Source organism: Crocuta crocuta, unplaced genomic scaffold (assembly GCF_008692635.1).
Source record: "Crocuta crocuta isolate KB4526 unplaced genomic scaffold, BGI_CrCroc_1.0 scaffold41, whole genome shotgun sequence".
Taxonomy (NCBI): Eukaryota; Metazoa; Chordata; class Mammalia; order Carnivora; family Hyaenidae; genus Crocuta; species Crocuta crocuta.
This window is the reverse complement of record NW_027529428.1, coordinates 7951499-7974526: the sequence shown is the minus strand read 5'-3', so window position 1 is coordinate 7974526 and position 23028 is coordinate 7951499. Positions and strand designations below refer to the sequence as shown.

At 37.6% G+C, this 23028-nt stretch overlaps 1 protein-coding gene across 1 annotated transcript in view; it reads right to left on the bottom strand.

Moving 5' to 3' along the window:
* The window catches only part of ALDH1A1 (aldehyde dehydrogenase 1 family member A1), a 55290-nt gene that overhangs the window by 9366 nt on the left and 22896 nt on the right, over positions 1–23028 (bottom strand). The window contains exons 4-11 of the mRNA XM_077759381.1: positions 22071–22200; positions 20414–20475; positions 18510–18638; positions 16950–17063; positions 12470–12572; positions 10726–10910; positions 5758–5922; positions 1774–1931 (exon numbers count right to left, since the gene is read on the bottom strand). Of these exons, the coding sequence (XP_077615507.1) occupies positions 1774–1931; positions 5758–5922; positions 10726–10910; positions 12470–12572; positions 16950–17063; positions 18510–18638; positions 20414–20475; positions 22071–22200 (1046 nt within the window). The remainder of the gene's footprint in view (positions 1–1773; positions 1932–5757; positions 5923–10725; positions 10911–12469; positions 12573–16949; positions 17064–18509; positions 18639–20413; positions 20476–22070; positions 22201–23028) is intronic.

Genomic DNA, 23028 nt, shown 5'->3' with positions numbered 1-23028 from the left:
TACCATGAATTACACACCAATAAATTGGACTACTTAGAAGAAATACATAAATTCCAAAAAAATATAAATGAGAGTTTTTCAGGACTGAATCATGAGAAGTGATACAAGCCATATATGACAAGCCCATGGCTAAGATCATACTCAATGGGGAAATACTGAACGTTTTTCCTTTAAGATCAAGAACAAGACAAAGATATCCACTCTTATCATTTTTATTCAGCATAATATTGGAAGTCCTCACCAGAGTGATTAGGCAGCAAAAAGAAAGAAAAACTATCCAAATAGGAAAGGAAGAAGTAAAGCTGTCACTATTTGCAGATGACATGATTTTATATATAGAAAACCTTACAAACTCCATGAAAAATCTCTACAAAAATCAGTTACATGTCTATACATTAAGAATGGAACTTCAAAAAGAGATTGGCATCCAAAATACATCAGGAACTCATATAACAAACAATTCAAAAACAGTCCAACAAAAAACAGAGAGAGGGTCTAAATAAACATTTTTCCAAAGAAGATATATAGATGGACAACAGACACATGAAAATATGCTCAACATCGCTAATTATCAAGGAAATGCAAATCAAAACCACTTGAGATATTACCTCACACCTGTTAGAATGACTAGTTCCGAAAAAGATAAGAAATAACAGTATCGGTAAGGATGTAAAGAAAAGGGAACTCTCTTGCACTGTTGGTGGGGATTAAATCGGTGCAGCCACTATGGAAAACAGCCTAGAGGTTCCTCAGAAGATTAAAAATAGAACTACCACATGATCCAGTAATTTTACTTCTGGGTATTTATCTAAAGAAAATAAAAATACCAGTTTTGAAAAGATAGGTGTGCCCCTATATTCATTGAAACATTATTTGCAATAGCCAAGATAGAGAAACAACCTAAGTCTCTTTCCATGGATGAATGGATAAAGATGATGTACACATATGTAAAATGGAGTACTACTTAGCTACAAAAAAGGGGACCATGCCATTGGTGACAACATGGATGGACCTTGAATGTATTATACTAAGTAAAATAAATCCAAGAGAGAACAAATACTGTAAGATTTCACTTATGTGTGGAATTTTAAAAAATCCAAACCAACAGAAGAAAACTTACAGATGCTGGTGGTTGCCAGAAAGGCAGGGGTCTGGGAATGGGACATATATCTGAAGGGGGGTCAAGATGTACAAACTTCCAGGTATAAAATAAATAGGTTATGGAGATATAATGTACAACATGGCAACTATCGTTCATAACTTTGTATTATATATTTGATAAGGTTACCAAGACAGGAAATCTTAAAAGTTCTCCTCACAAGAAAAAACTTCTTAATTTTGTACAGTGACTGATGATAGCTAGGTCATTGTGGTGATCACTCTGGAGTGGATACAAATATCAAATTATTGTGTCCTATGCCTGAAACTAATATAATGTCAATACCTCAAAAATAAACAAGTAAAGAGGCGCCTGGGTGGCTCAGTCGGTTGAGCGTGTCTGGCTTCTGCTCAGGTCATGATCTCACGGTTCGTGGGTTTGAGCCCCGCATCAGGCTCTGTGCTGACAGCTCAGAGCCTGGAGCCTGTTTAGGATTCTGTGTCTCCCTCTCTCTCTGCCCCTCCCCCACTCATGTTCTGTCTCTCTCTGTCTCAAAAATAAATAAACTATAAAAAAAATAAGAACAAACAAGTAAAGAAAGAAAGAAAAAGGTTCAAAATAGCATGTTAATGCGGTTAACATTGAAAAGGCAATATGATGTAGATCTGACGTACCACACTGTCCCAGCCTGCAGAACGGAGGAGACCGTTATGGCTTTATCCACATCTTTGGTAAAGATCCCTGCCGATAAGCCATAAAGAGTATTGTTTGCTCTCTTGATCACTTCATCTAAAGATTTAAATTTCATGATTTGCTGCACTGGTCCAAATATCTATACCATAAAAAAAAGAGAATGAAATAAATCAAAGCAACAGGGTAAAACCAAATATTTTAAATGGCATTGTAGTTTTCTTCCCCTACAAACTATCCCAAATTAAGATTTTACTTTCTATTTTAAAGTTTAGGAATCAAAATGGTAGCTCCTGGAATGGCAGGTTAGGAAAGGCAATGGTCATGGGTTAAATTCCCCTTGGAACAAAATGGGGTAGAATAAATAAGGCAATATTTATTTTCTCGTTGGAATTAGACTTCCAAGACTTACTGTTGTGCATAAAGTCATTAACTTCGGAATTTCTTTTACCTTTAGGAATATTGTATATTCTCTCCCTAGTTTTCTTCGTCATCCAAGTCACTACATAAAAAGTAAATCCAAGAAACCAATACTTGTTCTACCGGATAAATGAGTAAGCAATAATTGCGTATCATAATAAGTGCCCTCATTTATCATATCTCTGGATAATAGCTTCTTAATATTAATTGGTTTATGCTCACAAAATATTTAACTGCAATATATTTGCCCAGGAAAATCAGGAAGTGCAAGAGCTGAAAACAGGGCCAAGAGAACGGGGATGGGGGGTGAGGAGGAATGTAGGGGATGAATGGTATTTTCAATTATACGGATGGCTTTTATGTGGAAAAGGGAAGAGTGCAGATATGAGGCCAACAGTAGAGCATCAGAGGAGGGATCCGTATGTGGCCAGAGGCAGAACTTTCTAACGCTTAGCATTGTCCAAACATGGAAAAGCCTAAGAAATAATGAGGCACCTGTTGATGAATTTGTTTAAAGAGACACTGGCTGGCCATTAGTCAGGAGCAAACGGATGGACTTAGTGGAGATTGGAGAGGTGGGCTTAAGAGATCCTTCTAGTTTGATGATGATGGCATCTATAATTCTGTAACAGTAACAAGTCACTGAAGCTCTTTGGATCTTGATGACCCTATTTATACGTTTGACTTTTGGCCTAAATTATCTATAATGCTCCTTCTAACGTTAACACTCTATCACCTTTTAGCAGGAAGGTTCCTACATGCTCCATGAGATTCTACAATGTCAGGATAGGTGGGATTGGATGGACAACGAAGTTAATATGAACAACATAGATCACAGTAGAAAGAGTGGGGAAGGGCAGTCACAAGAATTAACTGTACTTCCAAACTGTCATTAGCTAGCCATGTGACCAAGCCCCTTTTTACTGCAGGCCTTGGGTTTTTCATTTACCATTTAGGACAACAACAAGAATCCTAAATCATAGTTGAGTCTGTGGATCAAAGGAGAACTCAGGACACAGAGGCATAACAATACCAAAAGGTTCATGTTATATTCACTGGGGTAATAAAATCTGTATAATGTGTAGATGCTGAAAACAACTATCATGTCATTATTTAGGAAAATTCTTGGATCAAACTGTTATGTATAATTTTATTGAGTTACCAGTCATAAAAATGTAACATAGGAATTATATACCTGATAAATGTTCTGAGATTTTTATTAGAAAAATAATACCACTCTAAATAGGTGAAAATATAAAAGAGAGCATTTGTTTCTGGGAAGAAAAGACTAAAGAAAAGAATACAATAGTACTCCTCTTATTCTCATGTTTAATTCTCACGTGAATTAAATGAGAATATTTCATATTTATAGTATTTTATATTTATTTTTAAAATATATTTATATATGTTTTATATAATATAATTTTATATTTTATAAAAATGAATACAAATGTCATAAATATAAATATGTATTTACAACATAAATAAAATACTTGTGTTTAATACATTTCATAGGAACATGTTTTATGTTTTATGCTGGTATTGATAAGGTGTTTAGCACTTTATCGGGCATATAGTGAGTAATCACTAAATTGTTCTTGTTAATAAAAACAAATAAAACTATAGACCAATATCTCTCAGACTACAGACCAATACCAACTACAGCAAATATTCTTAAAAAGAATTAGCAAATAGTATTCAGCAATACACAAAATGAATTACACACCATTACCAAGTGAGATTCATTCCAGTTTGGTAGAATGAAGAAAAAATACCACATAATCATCTCAGTGAAGACAGAAAAAGCATTTGACAAAAATCCATTCTCCTTTTCCTCTCAACAAATCAGGAGTAGAAAGGCACTTCCAAAACCTGATTAAGGGCATTTATGAAAATCTCACAGCTAATATCATACTTAGTGACAAAGACTGAATGCTTTTCCCTTAGGATGGGGAAAAGCGAAAGTGCTCACTCTTGCTACTCTCTTTCAACATAGTGCTAAACGGCTACAATGAAAACTACATTAACGTGAACCAGGATGCAGGGAAACTGTTGCTCACACATTGCTAATGGGAACGTGAAAGTGCTCAGCCACTCTGGAAACAAGTTTGCCAGTTTCTATAAAAATTTCATCCACTGTGCGACCCACTAATTGTACTCCTGGGCATTTATCCCAGAGAAAGGAAGACTTAGGTTCTTAACAAAAACCTGTACACCCATGTTTATAGCAGCATTATTCGTAGTAGCCCCAAATGGAAAACAACCCACAAGGTCTTCTGTAAGTGAATGGTTAAACGGTGGTGCGTCCATCTATACAACAGAGTACTTCTCTGCAGTAAAAAGGCACAACTACCCTTACATGCAATGATATAATTGAATCTGTAGAAAGTTAAGATGAGTGAAAAAAAAAAAAAGCGCCCATCCTGAAAGGTTACATGGAGTATGAAACTACTTATGAAAAATTCTTGAAATGACAAAATAATAGAAACAGAGAACAGATTAGTAGTTAAGGAAAGGCCTACGCTGAAGGATAGTGTGGTGTAGGAGGTACATGGATTTGACTAGTAATGAAACATGAGGGATTCATGTGGTGAGAAAATGTTCGGTGTTTTGCCTATTTTGATGTCAACATACCTGCTGTGACATTATGCTATAGTTGTCCAAGATGTTACCATTTGAAGGAGACTAGGTAGAAAGCACACTGAACCTGCCTGCATTATTTCTCCTAACAGCAGTTGAATCTACATTTATCTCAAAATAAGAGGCTTAAATTTTTTTCAAGTATTTTTTTTTTTAATTCTAGCTAGTTAAAGTATAGTGTATATTGGTTTCAGGAGTAGAATTTAACGATTCATCACTTACATATAACACCCAGTGTGTATCATAATAAGTGCCCTCATTTAAAAAAAAAATCCTGGGGCGCCTGGGTGGCTTAGTCGGTTAAGTGTCCGACTTTCGCTTAGGTNAATCTTGCATATCTAGGGCACCTGGGTGGCTCAGTGGGTTAAGTCCAACTCTTGACTGCGGTCATGATCTCACAGGTCATGAGTTTGAACCCCGTGTCAGGTTCTGTGCTGGCAGTGCAGAGCCTGCTTGAGTGAGATTCTCTCTTTCCCTCTCTTTCTGCCCCTCCAAGCTCTCACACCCTTTCTCTCTCAAAGTAAATAAACTTTAAAATAATGTAAAAAAATCCTGCATATCATGTAATCCTTTTCCAATAATATTTGAATATATTATTTCCAGAGGAGAAAAAGAAACAATGAAGATGAAGTTTTCATTTCCATTACCTTAAAGCTGTGGAAGAAGCACCCAGAAATTACTAAGCATCCTGATCTATCCCTGGCGGGAAACTCTTGGCTGGCCTCATGACTTCCTTACTATTTTGAGTCTTGATTACAAATAAATGTTTATCAGTAACAGAGATGGAAAGTAACATACAAACCAAAGAAGATGTTAAAAGAGCTGAGAATTTTAAAGGGACACCTTGTACAGACACATAGACAAAATATGGCAACAAAGGGAACAGAGCAGAATGAAAGCATTTTTACCTCCTCCTTGGCAATGCGCATCTCATCTGTAACATTGGAGAAGACTGTGGGCTGGATGAAGTAACCTTTATTCCCCCACGGGCCTCCACCACACTCCAGTTTGGCCCCTTCTTTCTTCCCACTCTCAATGAGGTCAAGTATTTTTTCATATTGCTCCTTATCAATCTATTTGAAAAATATCATACGGAAACGACAATAAGTGAATTAATTAAGCAAGTAAGTTTATAAAAGTAATACATTGCCCAGTCTGTTAGCGAGGGCTTCAAAATGCTCAAATATTGTTATTAAGTCAAATATTCCATCAAAAGAGCAGACAGAGCCTGAGTGATCTGAGTGCTTGAAGATACATATTTGTATTTAGCACCTGTTTTATAGTTACATAAGAAAAGCACATCATCACTGCAAACAAGTGTTATTTACATTATTTATGTTCATTTACACTGGAAGAAAGCCTGTTAATAGTCAAACATACTTACTTGACAACTGTAGTCTGAAGTGAAATAAAGAGTAAAAGGAAAAAAAGAACTTTGATAATGGGTTTAATTAAATATGGCAGTTGGCCAGCAGATATGCTTTGGGACTTTGACGATTCCTAGACCTCTGTGTGGTTTTCCTCATTCCTGACATTCTCTCCTGGCCAGATCCATGCTGACCACAGTCTGGTCACTCTCTCCAGTTAAGATCCCTCTCAGCAGGTTAAGGTTAAGTTTTAAAGGAAAAAGATTAGGGGCGCCTGGGTGGCTCAGTCAGTTAAGCGTCCAACTTCAACTCAGGTCATGATCTCATGGTTCGTGAGTTGGAGCCCCATGTATCTCTGCTGACAGCTCAGAGCCTGGAGCCTGCTTCAGATTCTGTCTTCCTCTCTCTCTGCCCCTCCTCTGCTCTCTCTCTTGCTCTTTCAAAATAAATAAACATTATTAAATTTTTTTAAATGTTTTGTTTTTTTTATTTATTTCTAGGCGCAAGAGAGAGATAGCTTGAGCAGAGGAGGGTCAGAGAGAGAGGGAGTCACAGACTCTGAAACAGACTCCAGGCTCTGAGCTGGCAGGCAGCACAGAGCCCGACGCGGGGCTCGAACCCACGAACCGCGAGATCATGACCTAAGCGAAAGTCGGACGCTTAACCGATTAAGCCACCCAGGCGTCCCTAAGTAAACATTATTAAAAAATTTTAAAGGAAAACGATTGAAGATCCAGGAGTTAAGGGGGAGGGGCTTATGCCAGTTCAACTTGTCTTTTCTCATTACTTAAAAAGTGTTGCTTTTTATCATCTTCTCTTACCCTGCAATCTCCGCCATCTTCTAAATCCCAGGAAAAGGTTTCAAAGAGCCCTGCCTGCACACAAACCAGCTCCCATATCCAATTAGATTAAGTGCTCTCTGAAACCAGAAACGCTTTTCTAAAATTTGGCAGAATATTCGGTACAACGTTGCTCAATCCTTCTCAGTGCACAATATTTAATTGAATATTCTCCAAAGAAAATGTTCCTTCATTTCCAGCAAAGTATGGGAGTTGTAGTGTTGGTTTAATGGCTGCTGGTTTTATATTTAAATTGCTGCATAATATTTACTACAGCCAGACTAAGTGGAGGTATTGGTTCTGCCTGGTTAGAAGATTGTGGATTGTCAGCAAATAACCAAGGGTCCATGTATCTCCATGCAAAGCTTCCCTGGCCTATTCCAAAATATTAATTTGACTGTAGCCTCAAAAAAATCATGATTTTGGGGGGTTTTAATATGTATTCCCTAAACCATATCTTTCCTCTGCCTATGACCAGAGTGGATATTTGGTGTCAATGCTAGTTTTCCCTGTGCACTAGGAGGTAAAGGCTGAAAAGATTTGGCTGTTGGAAGACTTAGATGGTCAATAACTTCTAAAACTACAGGAATTCATCTTTTACTGCCTGGCTCCTGAAAACACAGTTCTCTAACCAGCAGCTCTAACATTACTTGGTGGCAACATGCATTTCTTAGGCCTCACCCAAGACTTACTACATCAGAATTTGCATTTTTAATTCGGGGGATTCAACTGCACAAGAAAGACTGAGAACATTGCATTCTAGGTTAGGCCTAGTGAGGGAAGTTTTCAGTTACACTTAGGGACATCCCCAGTTTAACCTGGCTAATTCTGATTCACCATAAATACAAATCTTCTTCAGAAGGTTTCAGACTGGCCATATCTGAATTTGCTCCCTTTTTGGCCCTCAGGAACTTCTCAATAATGCTAGGATGTAGCAAGGGCCCTCTATTCTGTGATGGGCCCTTAGCTCATGGGCTAGTCCATGAAATGTAATGGGGCATGGCATTGTGATAGCCACAAGTATACATTTTGCTGTGTTTGCGTGTGTAAATTCTTTAATTCTTTAGGGTTCACGGGCTGAGAAAGAAGACACTTTGAGAAATGACACCGACGCATCCTTCAAGTTATTTGGAAACCATAGATCAACAAAAGCCATGAGAGCAGATATATGAAGTTATTGATCTGTGATAATAATTGTCACCATAGGTACAAATGGAAGCATGTAATTTTCATCTGTTTGCCAGACATTTGAGCATGTACTGTGACCCAGGCACTTAGATAGATGCTTTATATAGATTATTGCATTTCACTGCCCAATGACCCCACAAGACTGGTGTTACTACTTCCATTTTACAGATGAGAAAACAGAGCCTGAGGGAGGTTAGATTTTAAAGCCAACCTCGATTTCAAAAGCCCATCTCTCTGCATTAAGACAAGATGAAACTCTGCTGATAATGTTAACAACATTCGATATTGGTATCATTACTTCTTTTTCAAATGAAAATTTTGACATTTCCAGGTGTTTAAAAATGCATATTTTGGTCTATGAACTCAAATTGGAAAATCACTTTACCAATTAAGAGATTTATATATCTATATATAATATATACACACATATATGCCCACATATGCGTATATATGTATATGTATATATAACACATATATTTACATATGTTTATATATAAATGTACTTAGTGCATAAATGTCTCTATCAGTTCTTTCTAATAAAAACAGATATTTTTATGGGTGAAGAAGCTTCAAGGCGTTTTCAGTCTTACTTCTCAAAAATTTACTTATTCTACTTAATCAGTAAAACTAGTGATGAAAATCTATTTGCTTACGGAGATTAAAGCTTTATACTATGAAGTTAGATCACTATTTACTTAAGAATCCTATGAATAAGCATTTTCTTAAAGTCTATTTTAACTCCCTTCTCTTACGAAGAATGAGGTATCAATTTTTGAGCCTCTGTTTGAATTGTGCAGATCCCCCAATAGAGTGTATTGCCCAACAATGTTTAATATTAAGTATCTTAGATATTCTCTTCTCTTCATTTCTCCTTCCTTCCCCTCCCTGCCTCTCTTCAGATCTATCTATCTATCTATCTATCTATCATCTATCATCTGTCTATCTATCTATCTACCTATTTATTTATGAACACATCAAATGGGAAAAACGCTTTACTTTTACATAGATAAGTAGTTATTTATAGAGAGAAATAAGCAAACTGAAAACTTAGTATGTCCTCCTTTTTTAGAATTGGAGACCAAATCGAAATCAAATTTATTACATGTCTTGGCATCCATTTGAAAATCTAACCAATATGAGCAAAATTAGCCATTACCTCTATTTACTCATTAACTCAAAGATAAAAACAAAATATAATGTGGTTGAGATAAATCAATGTATTACTTCATTTGCCAAGCTGAGGTATTTTAGGGCTTTTAGGTTTTAATAAGTGGCATTGCCTAAATCCTAAGATTTTCCTCCTTAGCTATCTTGGCTCGAGCAGAAAAACCCAGAACATCGCTTTGACCTTTTCAGTCTGTAAACTCCATGAGATCAGGTATCATATCCTCCTTGCTCCTTTTGGTCGCGCCAGGTGCTTATCCCAGGCTTCAGCTGATAGTCACATTCAATAAATTTTGGTTAATCATATTTACTTTTGGTTTAGTAAGTTAAGATTAGTGTTTGCTTCAAATCAACAATATGGAACAGTGTATAATTTTTCGTGTGAAAGAAGAGAGCCTCTAAGCTTAATGTCTACACTCTAGAGCAGGGTTTCTCAGCAGCAGCCTCATTGGCATTTTGTGGCAGATAACTCTTAGTTGTGGGGCCCTCCTGTCGCATTTTAAGATGTTTAATAGCATCTCTGGCCTTTACCTTCCACTAGGTACCAGGAGAACCATCCCCTTTCTCAGTTGAGAACCACTGCTCTGCATCAAGGTCCCAAGGACTGGAGTAAATTTAGAACCAAAGATCCAGGAGCTCGCATAACAGACAATGAACAAGTTTAACTGTACAAGCAAGAGGCAAAGGTAGCATTTGGACAAGAGAAAGACTCTCGTGTTGATAACGATTCTAAGAAGGCAGACAAAAACGGGAACTCTAGGGAACAACTGGCCTTCTCCACCTAAAATGAGAAGTTGGCCACGGAGCCAGGAACTCAGGACCTTCTAGGACACTCGGGCCACCATTAGAAGGCCAGTCAGAGTTACTGAAGACTGGAGAGAGTATAGAGGTAGGCTAGCTGCCCACATCTGTGGGCTGTAAGCTGGGACAAAGGGCTGGATCTGAGGAAGGCACAAATGATGGTATTGTATACAAACTCCCAAAGTGGACAGAGACCACACACAGGAATCAAGAGGTGTGCAGATTGAGGAAAACAAGAAATCTACAGCATTTGTCGTTTCTCCTCATATTTTCAATTTTCAATGCTTCTTAAACTGTTTCAAGACATGAAAACTAGCCAACACACGAAAGAAGGAAGCTTTCTTTCAATTGGGTGTTGGATTCTTTTTTTTTTTTTTTTTAAATACTAAATTGCTACAGTATTGTCACCTAGGAAGATCTGTGGCAAGGAAATAGTCTTACTCAACAAAAAGTAAGCCTAAAGAGGACACTTTATTCTTGTCTTCTGTGAGACCTCTTCCTTCCATTTTATACTCACTTGAGGGCCTTGATTGACCCCTGGGGTCAGAGGATTTCCAAGAACATATTTTTTAGCTCGTTCAACACTCCTTCGAACAAACTCATCGTAAATTGATTCTTCCACAAAAAGTCTGGATGCAGCTATACAACACTGGCCTTGGTGGTAGAATAACCCATGGTGGGAAAATTCAATGGCATTATCCACTGCAAAGAAGACATTCACGTTGAAGGAGAGTTATTTTTCAAAGGTTACATATTTTTATGCATATCTATCAGAAGTAGTATGATGGTATAGAAAAATTATGAGTTACATAGTCAGACATAGAGTCAATACCTCCCACCTCTTATCAGCCAGGTGACAAATTACCTTTTCTAATTCTTTATTTGATAAGAAAATGATAGCAACAAATACAGAATCTAAAAATATTGTAGTTATTATTACTATTTTGATATTGGTATTACCAAGTATGTAGAAAGTCTCATAAGATCTAATTCCACTGCAAATGATTTGTATAAATATCTCCAATTATACTTAGATGACTATGAATATTTCAGGCTCCAGGTTTTAACTACATGACAAAGAAAATATGAACTATCCATTGCATTAAATAATTTAAAAAATAATTTTAGACACCCTGATCAATAGGAAATGTGTTATTCCTGAAAAAAATTAATATTCAGAATCACTAGCCAAGATTTACAACTTTGTCCCAGGAAAAACATTTCCCAACTTTATTTAAAACATGCCGTATTATTTCATATATGCCTGTAAGCTCTTCTCACCTATGTATTTGAGAGAGTAGAATGCGTCTTGAATGTGAGGAATAGGTTGCATCATTGTTAAGTCCTATACAACCTCAAAAAAGTTTTCTCTGCATTTCTATTTTCTAAATGCTGAAGATTTAATTCAACATACATCAGTCGAGTGTCATTATATTTCTTTTGTTAACTAACCACACCTACCTAAGTTGTAGTGGAAACAGGTCCTAGAAAGGTTTGGTAAAAATGAGGAATCTCATTTGTAGAATATATAAGGTAGTGTGTTCTGAAAAGCTTCAGTTAAGACCATATTCAGCCATCTTTGTTTATGGACACACACCTCAGCTGCTAAAGAAAGAGCTAGATGAATGCTTGACAATCTATCTCTGCTATTTGACATCCATTTAGAATGTAATGATGGGATTTTACTCGATGATATAATGAGAATGAACCTGGGATTTTGTATAGTGGAGTCACATCGTAATTGTGGGTTGAATATATGTGAATCCGACTATACTTGCTAGGAAGAGAAAGAGAGAGAGAAATTTCTTAAATAATAGGTGTCATTTCCTTCTGGCCATTTCATTTAATGTGTGTATGACCCAGAGCGAAGGGAAATGACACATGTGAAATTTACCATCTCTCCAGCAGGTCTCAGTATAATATAACTGAGGGTATTTCACCATGCCTAATCCAAGGCTGATATTTAAAGGCATGGAATTGAATAAGAATACACCATGGCTCCTAAGTGCAAAACAGTTAGTTTGATTAGAGTTCCACTGAGGAAATAGTAAACTATTCCAAATCGGGAAGAAATAGTGTCTGTGTTAGACGTATCTAGGTGTTATATTTTAGGGCAGTTTGAGAGATCTTCAAGAGTGATTCCAGATTGTCATTAATGCTTTACATTTTGATGTGACGAGCACTTTTATAAACTTCAGCTTCACCAGAGGGCACTACCGGAGGGTGTGAGGGGTGAAAAGTTAAGAGTGGCTTTCACTCACAGTCGGCGTCAGCAAACACAATGCAGGGGCTCTTTCCACCAAGCTCCAGGGTCACCCTCTTCAGATTGCTTTTCCCGGCAGCTTCTTTGATCATTTTGCCAACCTGTAATGGAGTGTCACAAAGGAGGAAGCTTAATCTGCTCTCATGACGGCAGGTTCATTGGGCATCTTTAATTTACATGATGTTTGTGCCATAGTTGCATTTCGTTAGGGAGAAGCATTAATGGCATTTTTCGAGATTTTGCACCTGCAGATATCAAAGGCTCCTCCATCTGATCATAAATGCGATGAATCAGGAAAACACTGATGAGAGCAGATACACAGCTGATCTTGATGTACACAACTGGACACAGAGGAGTTTTCATTTTAATCAGAACTTCACCTTTCTACGGATGGACTTGACACATCACGATCCAAGCAGAACTTATCTACTTGACTTTTTATCCCTCTACTGAAATCCAGAGAACTCCATCCAAACTGTCATATTCACTAACCCCTAAATCTCATCTCTGTTTCTCATTCTGTGCTCATTCTGACCTGGGCTGGCTCCAATTCCCCCTTCCTTGGGGTCCAGCTGGTACCTGAACTCTTCTTAGAAGCCTGCTGTGTTGACTCTGGGTAGACATGACCTTTGCTTCCTCGTACGCCCCTCAAAACCCTCATGAGAATCTCCCTCGGATTGTATTATTTGTGTACATATCAATTTCTCAAACAGATATCACCTCCTTGGTAGCAGCGGTAAAGTCCTATCTCTGCGTACTTCTTGTTAGCACTATCTGTTGCAGATGAATTGGCTGACCGGTGTCCCTCCCTCTCTCTCTCTGTCTCCTCCCTCCATTCCTCCCTTCCTCTCTCCCTCCACACCTTTGAACTGTAGAGCTAGAAAAAAGAAATTGGATCTAGGCTCTGTGCTAGCTGGAATCCTACTGTTCTGGTTTCTTCTTTAATGCTAGCTGCCTCTCTTCAGAGAAAGGCATTGTTTTCATTTTTTTCTTTGTGGATCACATCCCATCAAGATTATTTTCTGTAGTTGTTTTGTTTTTCCATCCCTAAAACCTGGCCTGCTTTATATCTATTTCCTCTTTATTATTTTTATTGAAATCCTAATGCACTAAATGATCTTTGCCTTCCTTTTTGAAAGATGATTTATTTTATCTTGCTTCTGGGTTTCTTTTCCCATTTGACACATCAGATTTAAATAAAATGTTTCTATCCCCTGGAACAAGAGATAAGTGGATGCTTGCTGAGCGTATGTTTGAATTTTATGTGATTACTGAGCTGAATGCTACTGCGCATTACAGAGTGAAGCATTAATTAATCTGTCAGTGTTTGTATCTTATTTAAAGATGTTACATCCAAACCCTTTAATGTGGGTTAAACTAACAGGCTTGCTTGCAGTGGGAAAATCTTGTCTGAAATTTTTCTTGTATACCATTTTCCTTACATTATATACTTCTTATTCAATTTTCCTTTAAGATGATTAAGAATTTTTTATTTCCTACATAATATTCTTTTCTTTTCCCCCTTTGAATTTACTTCTTTCTGCATCTTTTTTCCCCTTGTTTTTTAACTTAGAAAAATATACTGGTGAAACTTTATTAAAGCAGGTAAGTTTTGTCTTGGGGAAGGGAATAAGATTGGAGATATTTTTCTAAAAGCGACAGATGTCAAAAGAATGAGAATGAAGAATGCCTAGAAGCATGAATAAGAGAGGAAGGCTACACGTTTGCTTAGGACAAGTTTAGTTGGCAAATAAGACGTTTGTTTGCGTTTTCTCAAAGGTCTAGCTAAAGTGAAAACAAGGAAACATCCATTTTTGTCTGGTGTTTTTGGTCCTTTACTTGGAAAAAAGTAAAGGTTCACCATTTTTCTTAAAAAAGTTCTATAACGAGAAAGATAAGAACCTTCAAGACTATGGTAAACAACATGTTGCATGATATTGTGGCATTGTCACGTGGGACAGAAATAGCAAATGCTCAAGAAAATAGCAGAGCTTACCACACCCTGTTGGATTAGATCCTGTTTTAAATGAATCTGATGAGACATTAACATTTTTATTTTACCAGAAGGATTTTAGAAAGAGGGTCATTGTAATAAGAACCACAGTAGATGTAATCCATTGTTGGTCTCTTTCGTGGAGCTTGGCAAATTTCCTGCTATCTGCCAAACAAACCTGAAGCTCCAAGAGAGCCCAGAAAGACTGAGTTTTCTGTGTGGCCTCTAAAATCATCTTGGTTACACTTGACTATTTAATACTTATTCAGAAGTAGTTACTGTACTCGTTTCTGCAGATAACAATGAATATAATAGACTTTGAGGATGGTAAGCAAAGGAGAGAGATTCAAGACCAAGCAAAGAACATGAACTATATAATGATGTTTCATGGATATTGGGGACATTGTGGTGGGAAGGGCATCAAATTCAGGATGGGGCACCTGGGTGGCTCAGTTGGTTAAGCATCCAACTCTCAATTTCGGCTCAGGTCTGATCTCATGGTTCGTGAGATGGAGCCCTGCATCAGGCTCTACACTGACAGAACAGAGCCTGCTTGAGATTCTCTCTCTCTCTGCGCCTCTGTCTGTCTCTCTCAATAATAAAGTAATAGGCATTAAAAAAAATTCAGGGTGTCTCTGGGACTGCAGAGAGAGTCATAGAAGTCATATGTGGCAGAGGCCATTATTATAGTAGGAGTGGCCATGAGTGAGCAAAAGCCAGGAGGAAGGAAAAGATACATCTGAGTCCACTATAGGGCACTCACTAGTAGGGTGTTTACTACTCATTAGTTCATTCCATTTTATTCTGTACAATAAGGTGGATATTATTATTCCTATTCACAAATGAGAAATGCAAATTTAGCAATGGTACTTAACTTTTGGAAGACACACTGCTTAAACAGTGTAATTTGTGCCCAGATGTTTCCTAGTCTTTTAACCTCAAAGTTTTTTCTATTTTGGCAGATAAAGTCCTCCAAAATGCTGTAGGGGCTTAGGGCTGAGCTGAGACAAATTGGCAGTGATTCTAGAGATGAGGTCAGGGAAGAGCAGCCCACGTGAACTGGAGAATGAGTAGGCACGGGATCTAGAGCAAGAAATGGATATGAATCTTTATTGGGGAAGGTCTAGAATGCTTGGCCAAGGAGTTTGTACCTTTCTGCCCTTCTTGCCTCTGCTATGATTTTGATCTGTGACTTTACCACTTTTTAACTTATTACCACTTCTCATTTCCACTTATTTTGTCCACAGAATTCCGAATGCAGGATTCACATTCCCCCACATCAGTTAGGGGTTTGTAGAATGCAAACTTTTTCTATTCTGTGTCTATGAAATGTAAGAAAAAGTACATAAGTATTTATCTAGTTTAAAGAAAATCAGAAAGAATAACCTTTGATTTTCCACCATCTTAAATCTCTATGTAGATGTTTCTTTATACTGGAGGGGCTAAGAAGGAGTATAATATAATCCAATTAGTCTCTCCTCATTGTCTAGAATGTTCTTCTTGCTTCTCAATCTCCAGGGGAGTTAAAAAGGTAACCACTTTTTAAAATTCAGAGCAAATTCTAACACCCATGTAGACATCACCATTCTTTATTCTTTCCTGTGAATGCCCTCAGAGAAGTTGGTACATATCTTAGTATCTTAATCACACCCTGCCGCATCTCTTATTTGTAACAGCCACTTTATAAGAAAGCATTCTTCTCAGTCTTCAACCTTTCTACTGAATACCAGTAAGAGGTTTGCACCGACCTTCCAACAATGTCACACAAGCCAATAGGACGCAAGTTGTGTTTTGCTTGGTATAGTCTGATTTTGCCACTATCTTTTTGCTTGCAGTAGGAAATCATCTCAATAGATGGGAATCTATTCTCCCAAACTCCACTTTCCAGTCAGCTCTCATTCTCTCTCTCTCTCTCTCTCTCTCCTGCCTCTTCCTGCAGTGCCCATGGGTGAGACCTTGTTCTTTAACCTTCCAGAAGGTCAAGCTGGAGCCAGAGAGGCATAAAAGTTAGGCTAAGCCAACAGTAACATTCAGGAAGCTAAGTTACTTGCTCCCTTTCAGAATGATCAAGAAACAGAGAGCCCCAAATAAGGAGCTAAGGGTGATGTTCTGCAATTTAGTGTTCATAATCTACAGGGTAAAATTACGTTCATTCATACAAATCACTGTGGCTTAATTTAGATATTCTATCATAAACCATACTAATCACATGACAGGATCTAATCAGCTATAGTCCTCGTCAAGGAAAGGAATGAACACACTAAAAGCAATTCACTGCAGTCCGACTTTGTCGCAGGTATTTCGTTTCATCTCAACGACATCTGCTTATGTTCTATAAACACCTTTGAAGGCTCGAATAAGGAACAAATCACTAAAAAGAACTTTTGTTTTAAAGAAATGTCATCCTAAAAACAGTTACATAAAACACGCTTCTGATACCTGGAGATGCAGACATTCCTCCCTCCTGGCCCCAGTAACTGATTACCTCTGTAGATCCTGTGAAGGCCACTTTGTCTATGTCCATGTGAGAAGAAATGGCTGCCCCCGCAGTAGGTCCGTAACCGGGGACAATGTTCACTACTCCTGGAGGGAAACCTGCCTGTAGATAAACAGTGAAATATTTATAAGAGAACTGAGAATTTCATTCAAAGAGGAGAGTAAGGGATCAAAGTTGCCTCTTTATGCCAAGCTTACGAGTTTCTCTACCAAGAAAGATTCGTTTACATGGTGGTTTTATTATTATTATTTCATTTCTCAGCCCACTTAAAATAACCTCAAGAGTTGCGTTGCTGGAGAAGTATTTCTCCTCGGGGTAAGACCATGTTTGACTTTTATGGATCATTGCCCTAGTGATGGCCGTCTCAGATTTCCTAACAGTAACTCAGAAAGACAGTATGTGTAAAAGAGCTTGGTAAATTACTCCGATAGAAGGAAAGCAATGTGTTTATTAGCCTATCGGCAAAATGAAAAGAATCTTACATTTTTAGTGGCTAGCTATTGATTGTGCTGGGCATACCAACTGGGTTGCAAAAGCTTATTGGCAATATTTAATCAGTAAAACATTAGATAAGAATTGTCATCCCATGCTTGATTAAGTTTCACAGACTGATCTCATTCCTGGTTTAAAAAACATGATGAGGTAAAACCCAGTGTGTACCTGAAGTAGGCCCAGTCAAATTTCATGTTATAGGCATCAACATGCCCCATTTTGATATCTCTTTTGCCTTTTTTTTTTTTAAATTTAAAGTGAAGCATAGCTTTAAGATTTAGGCTCAGATTTTTTAAATGTAAGTTTCTAGTAACAAAAGCTTGGTTTTTAAATTCTGGAAAGGCCTGAAGGACAAGGGGCAATAAATTGTTTGCAAGAAAAAAGGTATTAATACAGTCTAGATAGTTGACGAAAATACATTTCACATGCAATTTTTTTTTTTGCCACTTTTTGAGCAAAAAGGCAAATGCAGAGGAAACTAGAAGAGAAAACAGAATATAAACATGTCCCCTCATGGGGAGATGTGTTCAAAGATTATGAGGCCCAATATTACAAGTAAGCATATTGGCACAGGAGCCTCCAATCTTCAAATGGACTAGTTTTTTTTAAAAAAAATCACAGAACCTCCAGGCCATTAGTGCCAGTTATCAACCATTTTTCATTTCAACCTTTAAAAGAAGGAAACATCAGTTTCAATGTGAAGTTGCATTCATGAAGTTAAGGCTAAAGAAACAAATAAATGAGGGACGCTGTCTCTCAAAAATGAATACACGTTAATAACATTTTTTAAAAGAAGCAAACAAAAGTGACCATAAGGTGACTGTTTGACATGAAGCTTTGAGTCTGGCTTCTTAACTCCATTTGGGCAGAGGTTCATTTGGGCTGAAGTTCATCTGGGCTGACTGCCAGGAATCTCAGCTGGCGGCCATATTAAATATGTCCTCATCCCTGGCCAGGGGCCATTGGGAGGTAGTTTACAGTAGCACCATGTGATGTCTTCCTATTGTAAAGGGAGGCTCCTGACTTCTTGTACATATTTTGATTTGGGAAACTCACCTCTTGTATTAAAGATGCCACGTGAAGAGCGGTGAGAGGAGTTTGCTCTGCAGGTTTGACAACCACTGTATTTCCACAGCTAAGGGCAGGCCCTATCTTCCAGATGAGCATGACCAAGGGGAAATTCCACTAGAAAGCAACATACAACAATAGAGTCTTTGTACCGCTGAAAGCCACATTTGCTAATCTAACTTTTACATTATACACTACCCGTCGATGTGAAATAATAATTGTCGTAGCTTTGTGTGATCAGCTGTTGTGCTCAAATTCAGCTAATTGCTAAAAGCAAACTCATAAATGCTAAAAAGCTCCAACAACTACTTATGGGATGGGCATGGAAGAGAGTCATATAGTTTTACCAAGTGCTGTTATTTTGAGTTCTTCATCCACTGGAGGGAAAAAAAAAATTACTGCATGGTTTAAAAATCAAGCCTTACTATTAAACACACTGTAAGTTATCTGTATATGTGTGTACAGATGTGTATAGAAAAATGTGATTTTTCCTCCCTCCTTATAGATCATTTATTGTAAATATATACACAATGGTAATATTTAGCAGTGACCTGAAATTAATATAATACTGTATGTCAACTATATTTCAATAATAAAAGGGGTGTGTGTGTGTGTGTATTTCTAAGACATATATCTGGCTAAAGACATAAAAGTCTAGGATCTGGTGGCTAAGCACTTGGTTTAAATCTCATCTCAGTCACTCACTAGCTCAGTGACCTTAGACAAGTTACATGCTCTCCATGGATGATTTCATCATCTGTAAGTACTGATAAAAAATCCTCCCTACTTCAGAAGGTTATCCTGAGGATTCTTCAAGAAAGTAGGCCAAAGACTTAATAGAGTGACTGATTCATCATAGTCCTGCAATAAATATTAGCTATTATTAGTGTTCAGGATTTTGTAGGTTTTCTTAATTTTATTGAGATTTGTGAACTAATGAGCAATTTCATTCAAAATATTGACATAAATGCATTTCAATCTCATTGAAGCAGAAGATAATTCATTGTGACTTCCTCATCTTAAAACTTCTTGGGTGGCTGGGTGGTTCCTTCAGGTAAGCAGCTGACTCCTGATTTCAGCTCAGGTCATCATCTCACAATTCATGAGATCAAGACCTGTATTGGGCTCTTTGCTGACAGCCTGGAGCCAGCTTGAGATTCTCTCTCTTCTTCTTTCTCTGCTCATTCCCTATTTGCACTTGTTTTTTCTCTCTCTCTCTCAAAATAAATAAACATTTTTAAAAACTAATTAAAAACTTCAGAATACTCTGCCAACGCTTTATCTGGCCTCTTTGAATATGTTGATGCAATCAGTTAGATAGCCTCCTATTTTGGGGGGCTTAAAAGGAAATCTTCATGATTCTGCTGAAAAATACTTCCAAAGGTAGGATCTATTCCTTACAGGGGTCCAATAGTTTCTTCCCTTTTAATTGAAAAAATGCATTTAGGACTTGAACACTCTGGTTGCTACTATTCTCCATGATAAGGCTCAATGAGGAAATAAAAAGTGTGGAAGACAGTAGGGCCAAACTTAAACTGGTGTCCTGCAGCAGAGAAATAGGCGACGGCCACTTTGCTTGTACATGTGAAGCATGGGTCTTAAAAAGATTACATGACACAGCATTTTAAAAACAAGCCATAGAGTAAATGTCAATGTCAGGGCTATAGATAGTAGAGAAACACACTCAAGAGAGACTCCACAATATAGATATGATTCTGGGACTATCTCATTCCTGTCCAAGGAGTTCAGTCACAGGGAGACCTAAACTCATCAGTTACCAAATGTATTTGGTCTGCATTTAGCAAATATCTAAGATCCATTAGTGTTGGATAAAGCTTCTAGAATTCTTTTTTTTTTTTTAAGATTGAAAATTATAGAGAAGACCAACTTACAGGAATGATTTGGCCACACACGCCAATAGGCTCATGTCTTGTATAAGTAAAAAAGTTTCCATCTGGAAAAAACACAAAATCATTTATGGACAAATATACTTGACATACATGGGTTGGTGGTTTGGGTTGATGTTAGAGGAAGGTTTGGAGAATAACTAAAAACAAAAACGGGACCCCTGGGTGGCTCAGTTGGTTGAGTGTCTGACTTCACCTCAGTCATGATTTCACAATTCATGAGTTCAAGCCCCATGTCAGGCTCTGTGTTAACAGTTCAGAGCCTGGAGCCTGCTTTGGATTCTGTGTCTCCTCTCTCTGTCCCTCCCCGACTCATGCTCTCTCTCTCTCTCTCTCTCTCTCTCAATAAATAAATAAACTTAAAAAAAAGAAAAAAGGTAAATGTGTGTGACTAAGAAAATACCTGTTAGAGTGCTATTGCTGACAGTTCTAACTTCTATCAGTAATGACAGAATTTTTTCGAAGTGAAACTAGTAAAATTAGAAAAGAGTAGAATTAAATATATATATATCCCTACAAGCCTACTGGCTTATTTTAAAGGTTTTGTTGTTGTTGTTTTGTTTTGTTTTTGTTTTTCCTACCAAAAAATAAAAGCAGACTCTCTTAATCCATGAAAAAAATGCCAGAAGTAAGATATTTGAAATCTGGTTTTGATTGTTTCATACACCTCAAAGTTTGAAGTGGTCATTTTGAGGTTACATGGTGCATTTTGTTCTGTTCTATTCTAGTTCTCACAAAAACTTCCTGGCTATCATAACAAGAAAGCTCCTTATCAAATCTATTTGTACTTAAAATAATTTCTCCCTTGTCAAAGGGTAAAGTAAGAATTTCTGACATAGCCACATTTCTTGCTTTTTACCATGGTCTCACTCCTCCCTTTTAATTCCTGGCTATCGCTTTTAACCTACTGGATGCTCTAATGAGATTGAAAATACCCAGAAGGGACAGCCCTGTTGTACTTCAATAGCCAGTAAGTTTATAGGAATTAAATTCTACCCATCATGTTATCCAAACTGATGCTTCTTTATATTCCTCTCCCATTATGTGCATGCTCTACTAAAATACTAAAACACATACATACACATTTACTCACACAAATTCTTAAATTGGGCTATAAACACAGTCTCATCTTGCTTTGAAGCTACTTGAAATAAATCAATGTGAATTGGTTTGTTTTATTAATCTGCTATAACTACTGAGTTAGACCAGGCACAGATGACCATAACCAACTCACTCTGGAACATGCAAAGACACTTAAATAATTACATTATAGGAGGGGTATAAATGCCACTACTGGAAGACACAATAAATAATTTGAGGCCAGCTTTGAAAAGTTTGTGCCGTTAGAGAGACGATTGGCCTAATTCAGTGATCGTGAGCACAAGAATGCTCTTACCTTAAAATTGTCTAACGTATCCGTACTGGTACTTTCTGTGTGACCATGGAGAAACAATGTTAAAAAGCCATGTGATAAATCTTAGCAGAACTCCCCAGTTCAGAGCTGCATTGTCTCAAAGTCAAGGAGAAAATAAGACTGCCATTTCGGTTGACATCTTTACAAAGGAGGGTTTGGAATAATTCAGCCTTACAGTGATCTTCTCACACCTGCCCCCACCCCTGGCGGCTTCTCAGAGCTCCTTACCAATGGGTATGGTGCGACCCTGGATCTTGTCAGCCCACCCTGCACAGTAGCGTAATGTCGTTATGCAGCCCCCTAAATCCATCAGATACGCACTGGAGAATAGTTTTCCACCATTCATTGACTCCATTGTCTGAAAAAGAAACCAAACCTCAAATGTAAACTTCCACAAACCTTTTAGATTAAAAAAATACAGAGTTAACATTTTGAGCAATCATGTGCTAGAGAATTTTGGAAATAGAAATCTTGTAAGTCATCTTGTATGACCTTCCCCTTCTACGAAGGGGGGTAAAAGAGAAAAGGGTTATAATGACTTATTTAGACTTGTTTTTTTTTTTTTTTACAAATAGCTTATTGTCACGTTAGTTTCCATATAACACCCAGTGCTCATCCCCACAAGTGCCCCTCCTCCACGCACATCTCCCCCCTCCCCACCCAACACCCATCAGTCCTCAGTTTGTTCTCAGTATTCAAGAGTCTTTCATGGTTAAGGTCACATATCAAGATCCAGATAGAACCCTAGTGTTCCTTCTATCTCATTCCATTGTCTTTCAGTTGACCAGCTTTCTAGGAATCGGTTTTAACTTGATAGACACACAGTTGGTGAGAGTGAGTGGCACCTAGTTTCCTTAGATTGGCGCTCCTAAAATTTTTCACTTGTGTGTAAATACAACTGTGGGACAATTGAGTGTCAGTGACTATTAATAGTTAAGTTACACAAACTTGTTACACAAATTACACAAACGTCAGTAACCCCTGGAGCATTTTGTTCATGCGCTTTCTTCAGCAGCAGAATTTTTAATTGTGAAACTCCTAGTTTTGCCACTATCATTGTAATTCTTGTTTGAGTGGTCAGGCCATAGAGCGCCACACTTTCTGGTCTGGTGCTCTAACCATCTATCAGTAGCTGATGACCTGTCTTCCTTTCCTCCTTTCCTTAAGCAGGAACTTTTAGAGCTCT